This window comes from Fistularia commersonii, chromosome 6, assembly GCF_037954325.1.
Source record: "Fistularia commersonii isolate RoL2024-O1a breed Wild chromosome 6, RoL_Fcom_v1.0, whole genome shotgun sequence".
Lineage (NCBI taxonomy): Eukaryota > Metazoa > Chordata > Actinopteri > Syngnathiformes > Fistulariidae > Fistularia > Fistularia commersonii.
The window spans coordinates 14,868,002-14,877,546 of NC_141289.1; the positions used below are offsets into that span (position 1 = coordinate 14,868,002).

Sequence of the window (9,545 nt, forward strand, 5' to 3'; positions counted from 1 at the left end):
AGATGCTGTATGTTCAAGCTAATTTTTTTAGCAATAGGGAATATCGATTTTCATTAATTCGTTTTTAAAATAGTCACAGTATATCAGGGTAAATATTTCTAAATTTCTAAGTAACAAGCAAATTGAAGTCGTTACATTATCTTACCGTCTCCATATTGTTCACAATTTTAATTTCTCTTTGGTCTGTCATTAGTCAGCATTGTGTTTTTAAAGCATATTAAGTGAACACAGCACAACTTTATTAAATCTAGATAGGCTAATCAATCAAGGTGTAAGCTAACTGGAATATGAACTACATTTCCCAGAGCTCCTTTCTTCCAGCTTGACCTTTTTTGATAGACTATGTCCGGGTTACCATATGGACCGTAAGAGGGTAGTGATGTTTCGATCCCCAAGTCGCCCGTAATAGTTGCTTTTAATTACTTTCTTTCGGTTCATGTTTGGCTATTGGGGGTCAAATGTTTGCCAGTGCTCGGGCTTGTTGTTTTTCTGTTTTGCCCCGTTTAACATTCAGCAGCAGCAGAAGAAGCAGAGATTGGAGGACAGGTGGTGCAGGACACACCGGACTGGAAAATGTTCTCCACGGTGGAACCGAAGCAACAAGACGCCTCCGTCACAGTGACTTGGGGGACTTGTACATGAATGAGCGCGTCCAGGGGTATGTGCGAAAACTCATGGAGGAGCACAGAAACCAAAGCCAGAGGTTACAGCATGAACACCTCAGCGACTCGGACAGAAAAATGCTTGTAAGGAGACACGCTGAGCTGCTGCCTTTGGCCACTGTGTTTCAGAGCATGGAACGGGCTCTGAAGGAGCTTGAGGAGGTTCTGTCACTTCAGAACAGTGAGTGCTCTTTTTATCTATCATACTTCAGGGATCTTAAGACATGCAGAAAAGAATTTTCACACACACACACACACACACACACACACACACACACACACACACACACACACACATATATATACTGTCTCAGAAGATTAGAATATTGTGATAAAGTTCTTTATCTTCTATAATGCAATTACAAAAACAAAAATGTCATACATCCTGGATTCATCATAAATCAACTGAAATATTGCCAGCCTTTTATTATTTTAATATTACTGATTATGGCTTACATCTTAAGAAAACTCAAATCCTATCTCAAAATATTAGAATATCATGAAAAAGTAATTTTTGTTTTTTTAATTGCATTACAGAAGATAAAGAACTTTATCTTTTTGGCTTTCACACTTTCTGAGAAGATCTTGATCACTGGGACCATTTTATTGGTCGTAATTTTTAAGTGCTTTTAAAAGGCTATTGAATGATCTGTCCATTGAAAGTAGATTGAACCTCCACTTTAAGTTATTAACTTAAGAACTCAAGTCATGTTTGATAAGGTTTTGAAACCTATATTTTAATTGTATTATCTTTTCCAAATGTAGCACTTTCCTCAGAGAACCTTAACCAACAGACTTATTAGATTTTATTTTGATTCCTAACAAATACATTTAATTACAGGTACTGCTGGCTCTAAAGAGGAAGACCAACAATTCACGCAACTGCTGAAGGAGGAAGAAGCGCGTGTCTCCCAGCAAATTTTAGCCTTAAGAAACGATGTAACAAAATGAAGTAATTATCAAATGCATATAAAGTTATGGTAGAACATCTGGTGTTTGAGTGATATTCTGTCTCTCCAGCTAGTAAAAGTTCTTGTTCCAGTGGATTCTCTCGACTCCAGTAATGTGCTGCTGGAAGTTGTTTCAGGAAGAACAACAGGAGGTATGTGACAATTATTAAAATACCTGAAATAATTCATTGTAATGCTTTTACTGCCATTTTGATTTACATATTCTCTTTTATTGCTCTTAAGGTTTGGATAAGAAAATTATGTTTTCCATGCATTTCAGAATCTTCATTCTTTCTTTGCCATCCTCATTTTTCTAACTCCCAGCATGCAGCATTTATTTAGAGTTCTACGAACAAGTATTAACCAATGCCAACTGCATAAAGTAAAATAAACAAAACAAAAACTGATTCACATGATTTAAAAAAGCCTAATTTTATGTGTTCTTGGAAAGTAATTAAATATATAATATAATAAGCAATCAATATCAGATACATTAGAGCAACACACAGAAAACTTGTACCGGTAGACAATATATATAACGCAATACAACCTTTTTTTTGAAATTCTTTCATTTTATATGCATCTTCAACAGCATGTTTTTGACACATTATTCATTTGATTGTAGGAGACATCTGTCAGCAGTTTACCAGAGAAATGTTTGATCTGTACCAGGGTTTTGCACATTACAAAAACTGGGACTTTGTAACTCTGAATTACACACCTGCTGAGTATGGTAAGTCATTTATGTCTTTCTGCTAAATACTGGCACTGTGGAAAAATGCTATTTATGCCAAGTTTTCTAAATAGCTCTTGCTCCAAATTTTGTTTGTGGTTATGGACAATTTCATCATTTTTAGGGGACAAGCCCTAGCTGTATTTCACATTGACCAATGCGAGTCAGGTAGCATAAATCTTCATTCATCCAAGAGAATGCGGTTGCATCAATCAAGATTTTTACTTTTGGCAATCTTGTATTTTTTGCAAATTTACTTCATAAAATTCATCAAATTGCTGTTGCAATTATAGGACAGTATCATGAGAGATTCTTGATATTTCAGTTTAATAAATGTATTAATATTTTCTATGCTGACTGAAGGAGACAGATTTCTAACTATATTTAAACAAATGTTTTTTAGTATTACCCTCAAGCTGCCAAGATTTTTCTGTTATTAACATTTCATCTTCATTTCTATATTGATTTATATTTACAAGATGAGGATAAATTTCCATTGAAAATTATTTTGCTTAATGCTCTGGTTTCATCAGGTGGTTTACATCATGCAGCTGTGCAAATATGTGGTGAATATGTTTACCGATATCTGAAGCATGAAGGGGGGACACATAGAGTGCAGAGGATCCCTGAGGTGGGCCTTTCCTCAAGGATGCAGCGGATCCACACTGGAACCATGACTGTGATTGTCTTGCCTCAGCCCACTGAGGTATATTCTTCCATTATGTAACTCACAGCCATAGGCCAGACAATGTCATAGTTGTTCTCTAATGTTTGCATGCTCTCCCCCTGCCTGTATGGGTTTCCTCATTCTAACTGTCAACAAGAATTTATAAATACAGAGCAGTCAGGCAGGCATTTTAGTTGGAATTAAACACATTGCAATTTCAATCCTACATATTACAAACGAAACACTATCAATGTTGTTTTTTGTTAGTGACTGGTGACTGAATTTAACATAAAAGTCCTGATATTCATGTCACAAGCTATATTCAAACAGGTATAAACATCCAAACATTATTGTTGTTCAGCTGCTGGCTGGAAATGGAAATTAAACATATGACTATATCTCATCAACTATTGATTTGGTGAAAAAAAAATTATAACCACAAAATATTGACCAATATAACTAGCTCCCTGAAACACTGGCTGGGCTCCTATTTGTTCTGAGGCAAAATTAAAATCTGTACATCTGTTTGTTTTGCATAGTTTGATGTCAGCATTGATCCAAAGGAACTGCGCATTGACACATTCAGATCTCGAGGTGCTGGGGGTCAAAGTGTCAACACAACAGACAGCGCTGTCCGCATTGTCCATCTTCCCACAGGTCAGTTTTTTCAAATTGCCTTTTGGCTACTCTGAACATTTACAGTAAGGACTCTCCATGTGTTTTAATGCTACTTTATCCTCTCCCAGGCATCACAGCTGAATGTCAGCAGACACGGTCTCAACTACAGAACAGAGATACTGCCATGCGTATGCTGAAGGCCCGCCTTCACCAGAGCATGATGGGAAAAGAGATGGAACACAATCTCACGGCACGGAAACAGCAGGTGATTTTTTAAGTCATATTGTAGGTGAAAGAGGTTTTATTCTGTCCCCCAAAAATAAATCTCTATTTGTACCATTTTTACCCATGAACTCCAGGTTGGCACACGATCTCAGGCTGAGAGGATTCGATCGTACAACTTCAGCCAGGATCGGATCACAGACCACAGGACCGGCTACATTGCCAGAGATATAAAGGTTAGTGTTGCAAATAGTGTTGCTAAACTTCGCATAAAACTACCAAAGCTTACATTTAATTCTTTCTTTTAATGTTTTCTAAGAAGTAATCTTGCTTTGGAATCAGATTTACCAGTTTAAACGAACAATGTTTTCACATCTGAAATAAATTAGCTATGTTCTGGATGAGAAGTTACAAGGACCACACCAGATCTGATTTATAATTTGAGAGTGCAATAACTTATTCAGCAAAGTCTCAGTCTCAATTTTTCTCTCCATGCATATGTCATTGCTGATGTCAGACCTTCCTAAAAGAACAGCACAAAAATGGAAAACAAAAAGGTTAAATTTCAAACTAATGAATAAACCTCTGAGAATGCTATAAATGATGTGCCCAACTCTGCCATTGATGAAACTTAACATTTTTTTCTTTTATTCTGATCTGTGTTAAGGAATTCATGAGAGGAGGGGAGGCTCTCGCAGACTTGATTTCTGACTTACTAGAACATGCAGAAATGGAAGCTCTTCTTGAATTAGTGGAGGATGGTTGCAGTGGCTGTGCATGATCATCACTCAGCAACAAAACCTCTCCAGTGGACAAAATATACAGCATTATTTTGATGGATCCACCTTTTCTGTCTTGTGACATGCACTTGCAAACAACTTGTACTACAACATGTGAGAAATTCTGTTCTTCATTAAATACAATGACCAAAGAGCTTCTAGTTTTCTTTTATATCTCTGTAGCTTTATCAAAAGGGGAGAATAGATCACTTTTAACCTGCAGTGGTAAAAAAATACAAATGTGGATACAAGAAGTCAGGCTTTTTTTTGCAGTCAGCTAAATATTAAACAAATGGCTTCATGTTAAAAAAATGTACACAGTGGAGACCTAATCTGATGACAGAATACATGAAACAAACCAGTTATTCTGTATAACACACAGACTCTTGGCATACAATGTTTCTAAACAAATTTTTCCAATATGAGATCCTGAGGACAGAGTGTGACACACGGTTATTGTTAGTCATCATCGTCCCTCTGTCGGAGCCTCCTTGACTTTCCATTCTGTGTCTTGGTCTTTTTGAATGAAGTAGATCCCCCTTCCACTCCCAGAGAAGTGATGATTCGCTCCTTGAACTTTGGTTTGGGCTCAGGTGGCAGATCTACTGAGGCAGCCAATGCATCTTCATCTATCTGTGGCAGCTGTAAGTCTACTTTGGAGCTGAGGAGGAAACAAAACTATGAGAGCTGCTGTAGCAAGCACACACGCACACACATGCTAAGAAACTTACTAGGGATCTTCCTCTTCCTTGATCTGTTCCCAGGATCCATAAGGGTTGGCTCCTTTTGGCCTCTTGGCTTGAGTCATCTCCTTTTTCTGTATAGGTTGAGCATTTGTGGTCTGTTCTTTGGCCCTTTTGGTTTCTTCCTCGGTTTTCTTCTCAGTTTCTGTAGTTGTAACTTTGACATTTTCCTCCTTCTTTTCTTTAGCATCCTCATGGGACAGTGTGTTGACAGATTTGACCTCTCCTTCCTTTTCTGAGGGGGTATCCTCTGATTTCCTTTTCTGAAATCCATCAACAAAGAGATCAATCAGTTTTCATTGAACCTCAACCTCTTCTCCAAATTCTGTTAGCACTACAGCTGGCTATTAGGCCTATATACACCAAATATCTACCATTAAGCAAAACTCTTGATCTCATTGTCATTACAATGTAAGAAAGTGCAATAGCAATTAATTAATTTCTGCAAAAAAACATGGTGATGATCTCTACATAAATTTTCGTAATTAGATATTTGGTATATAGGCCCAATCCTTGGTTGTTGACAGGTCTATTTCACTTTTATAAGGTCATGGATGTCAAAATTTGTCTATTTCAGGTAATTAATAGCATAAAAACACACACACACTTCTCGCTCTCATATATATATATATATATATATATACCCTCTCAAGGATTGAGAGCGAGTTTTACTCACCCTGAAATTCATTTTTGGGACATCTGACTGCTGGGTGGGTTGTTCACTAACTTCAGCCTGTGGAGTAGTGTTTTGAACATCAGATGGGGTGTCCTCTGTTTTTGACAGCGGCTGTGTGGTTGATGTCTCCTCTAGACTCTTTACTTCACCCGAGCCAGATCCGTCACTGGAAAGAAAATCTTCAGGCTTCTTCCAGCTTGATTCTGAGGGATGAGGTAGACAATGCATGTGATCAGTGGATCAGCATAGAATAGCTCTCTCTCGCTTGCTCTTGTAGGGCCTCTATCAATACTTTTCAAGAGTGTGATCAAGACCTGCTCTACATATATAGAGGAATGAGACAACTCCTTATGATTTGGCACGATATAAATAAAATCTGACTTGAGTCTCATTCCCAGACCCAGTTTCATGGTAGCCAGATCATTTTCTGCACTCATCTAACAAATCTGCTGAAGTATAAGAAATAGCCTGTCATGCAAATTACACTAATGCATCAACAGTCTGTCCCAAGCATGTACAGGTTAATGAAAGAATCACAGCACCACTGGTCTGGCCTTCAAAAATCTATTTCAATAACATACAATTAAAGCAATGTTTTCGTCCCAGTCACTTGTTGCCCTTTTTGTCCATTTCATCATAACAACGCTGGTAAAAGTTTTAATTATCTTCTGGAAATAATTAACTTCCCCTGCAATCTTTAGAGAAGTTCTTTTCAGTTCGATGGGAAATTCTTTTTGACTTTTTTTTTTTACATTTTATTTTTTTAGGTACTCGTTGGCTGATTTTTAGAGACGTAAATATATCTAGATAAAAACAATAGTCAATATGCATCAAACATTAAAATTGAAGAGTATGTTTTACCTCCTGTTTCTGTGTTGTAGTAATATGTATAACCATCTGGACTGATGCCTTCCACCCAAGCAATACCTGTAAAGCTCTATTGAGAAACATTCATTACTAATGAAAAACTGAACTGGATCAGCAACCATGAAAAGTCATGTTATAATATGAAGTAAAAATGCAACATGAACCGTACTTCTGTTCTTGAGCTTATACTAAAAGTGACACTTTTGATTTTTGATATCACCTGATATTTTGATCAAAGCTGAGTATTACACGCTAACTTCTACACATTATATTGCTGAGTTGTCTATACCAACTTGTATTTAATAAATAGACATCAGTTTAACATAACAAATCTTTTTTTAATCGGATTTACTGAAAGGCTGAACATCAGATGAATCTAAACTTAATGGTACAAAGACTTTAGAAAGATGTTAAATTTTAGTTGGAGAAGAAATAGCTGGTTGACTTAAAATGTAAACACAGAAGTTAATACTGCCTTAATATAAATAAAGATAAAGCAAGATGTTCCATTGCTTCCACAATAACACTGTCTATTAGATCTCATCAATATCTACATCATTGGGGTTACTTATTCCAATGTCTGTCTCATCCTACATGCTCTATTTGGAATCTATATGATAAGTGTTAGCTGATCACCTGCTGGGAATAAAGGTAAACAGTTCAGCTATTGTACTTAAAAAAAATCTCAATTTGTAACATTCCAATATCTACATAAAGAAACCAAAATGATGGTCAGGTTCTTGTGAAAATACAAGAAAGCAGGCAGAAAATTTTTACCTCATTTGTTCCAGGCAATGCAGAATTTGAAACCCCCCCCTGGAAACTGTCAGGTCTTTCCCACTGAGATTCTGAAGAGAGAAGTATTTATCAATGAAACTGTTTTGCAAATGTTAATTTGATCATAAATGTCAAATAACCTTTCACCTAAATTTAACAAAATGATATACTTTCATATCTGCCTCACCACCAGTTATTGTGTTGTAATAGTAGGTGTTTCCATCATCTGTCGTTCCTTCCACCCAAGTTTGCAACTCTTTTTTCTGTCTAGTATACTGTTTTGATTTGTCTTTCTTCTTTGGATGCTTTTTAATCTGTGGTTGGACTGGAGGTTGCCTTGGTGCTGGTGGTTGGACTTGGACAAGTGATTGACATGAGCTTGTTTGGCATGAGCCTGCACCAGACACTGAGACCAGAAAATACATTGCAACATTTAGACAGCGCAGGTCATTCCTGTATAGTCCACATTTATATTTTTATGAAGTGTTATGCAATGATACCTGACTCCATTCCCATCCTCTTCAAATCTTCCTGATATGCCTTCTGTGCAGCCTCCTCCATGGCTGCAAACTCCTTGGACATACGTTTTTCTTGCTTTGCTTTCTCAACGCTCTTTTTCTTAATCTGTAAGATGAGATATTTGGATGGATGACTGCTGTTGGCAGTTTATAGGACTTGCCCGGTCTTTATCTCTCTAGCCAGACCAGAAGCACGGCCAAAAGAGGCAGGTCTTTCTTGACTTAAGTGTTTGTGTCTTTCTGAGAGTTATTAATGAAGGATAGAATATACATTCTGGGGTGGGATGATGAAAATAACTTAGATCAACTATCTTTCAATATGGTTGTAAATCATCCAAAAACATCATTCCAGTTTGCTTAATTTATCCTCCCGCATCTTTAAAATTAGTCAGTGGTATTAGTTGAGAGAAAATTTGACGAGGAATGCTGTCAAATCTTTTTTTTTTTTGAATCAAATACCACATCTGGAATTTACACCTACAGACAAAATACTAAGACAATACAAATATTTTACATGCATACTCCATTTACATTTAATCTTTAAGAATCTGTTTACAGAATGTTACTCATATGAAACTAAATGTTAGTCTTTAAGATTGAATTTGAAAACCAGACGAGGTATACACAGAATGCATCAACGAAAACCATTCTGTATTAAACATAAATTGAGAGGGAGTTGTGAGTTTTACCACTAGAAATGATAAACAACATTCACCTCAGCAATCTTGGCAGCCACATTTTCTTTGTGATTTTTCCCCCTTTCGTGGAACTCGATGCTCTGCAAAGCCACACAAAACAACAGAATTGCTAGGATTAGTGTATGTACTGTCACAAGCATTATGTATCCATATGGCCAACTCACGGGCTTATTGTCTGCGATCCAACACTTGCAGTACTGGCAGAACTTCCTCGGTTGAGACTTCCAGTAGTCAGCCCTAGAAAGCAGACGGGGATGATTGAACGGAGAGCCTTCGTGGCAAACAGACTGAGCATGCCGTGGGCCCAAATGGACAACACGTGTATTTGCATAATACAGATAACATATCTCACTGTATACATTTACTTACATTGGACGTTTACAGTTTTACAAGTAGTCAGAAACAAAGAGGGCGCGATTGCATTTCCCACACTCGAAAAATGACAACACCGTCCAACGAAGATGACGTAAGCTTCTTCTTCTACGATTTAAGTGCAAATCGTGAACAATCGATTTTAACGGTACCACCCACTGGTGATGAATTGTCAAGGCCATATAAGGGCACCAAAGCTAAACTCACATCTTTAATCTGAACGAGAAATATGAAAGGATTAAAAATCGATTTGAAAACAATCT

The 9,545-nt window shown here is 37.1% G+C and overlaps 2 protein-coding genes across 3 annotated transcripts; one reads left to right on the forward strand and one right to left on the reverse strand.

Annotated features, from left to right (window-relative positions):
* The first annotated feature begins 329 nt into the window (after positions 1-329).
* mtrf1 (mitochondrial translational release factor 1) lies at positions 330-4,778 on the forward strand. 2 transcript variants are annotated; one of them, XM_086148323.1, is made up of 10 exons: positions 567-658; positions 792-843; positions 1,504-1,601; positions 1,683-1,764; positions 2,238-2,345; positions 2,879-3,051; positions 3,552-3,669; positions 3,759-3,895; positions 3,990-4,088; positions 4,520-4,778. In XM_086148323.1, exons 2-10 carry the CDS (start codon positions 795-797, stop codon positions 4,631-4,633), a joined length of 978 nt encoding a protein of 325 aa, XP_086004449.1. In that variant the 5' UTR covers positions 567-658; positions 792-794; the 3' UTR covers positions 4,634-4,778. The 2 variants fall into 2 exon arrangements, with proteins under 2 accessions (XP_086004448.1, XP_086004449.1); XM_086148322.1 differs by having other exon boundaries at positions 330-843.
* On the reverse strand, positions 4,478-9,367 carry wbp4 (WW domain binding protein 4). The gene is made up of 10 exons (XM_086148324.1): positions 9,280-9,367; positions 9,075-9,147; positions 8,928-8,990; positions 8,195-8,318; positions 7,882-8,100; positions 7,695-7,765; positions 6,912-6,987; positions 6,051-6,253; positions 5,363-5,637; positions 4,478-5,292 (listed from the first exon to the last, which is right to left on the reverse strand). Coding segments are annotated over exons 1-10 (1,308 nt in total). The 5' UTR covers positions 9,282-9,367; the 3' UTR covers positions 4,478-5,090.
* Between the last annotated feature and the right edge of the window lie 178 nt (positions 9,368-9,545).

Bases quoted from the DNA above. Each gene is read 5' to 3' on its own strand.
- mtrf1 (XM_086148322.1), top strand. From the start codon at position 459: ATGTTTGCCAGTGCTCGGGCTTGTTGTTTTTCTGTTTTGCCCCGTTTA. The intron at 3,670-3,758 runs GTCAGTTTTTTC...ATCCTCTCCCAG, and splicing joins CATTGTCCATCTTCCCACAG to GCATCACAGCTGAATGTCAG. The intron at 4,089-4,519 runs GTTAGTGTTGCA...ATCTGTGTTAAG, and splicing joins ACATTGCCAGAGATATAAAG to GAATTCATGAGAGGAGGGGA.
- wbp4 (XM_086148324.1), bottom strand. The intron at 8,319-8,927 runs GTGAATGTTGTT...CTCATCTTACAG, and splicing joins TGGCTGCCAAGATTGCTGAG to ATTAAGAAAAAGAGCGTTGA. The intron at 5,293-5,362 runs GTAAGTTTCTTA...TTTCCTCCTCAG, and splicing joins AAGGAAGAGGAAGATCCCTA to CTCCAAAGTAGACTTACAGC.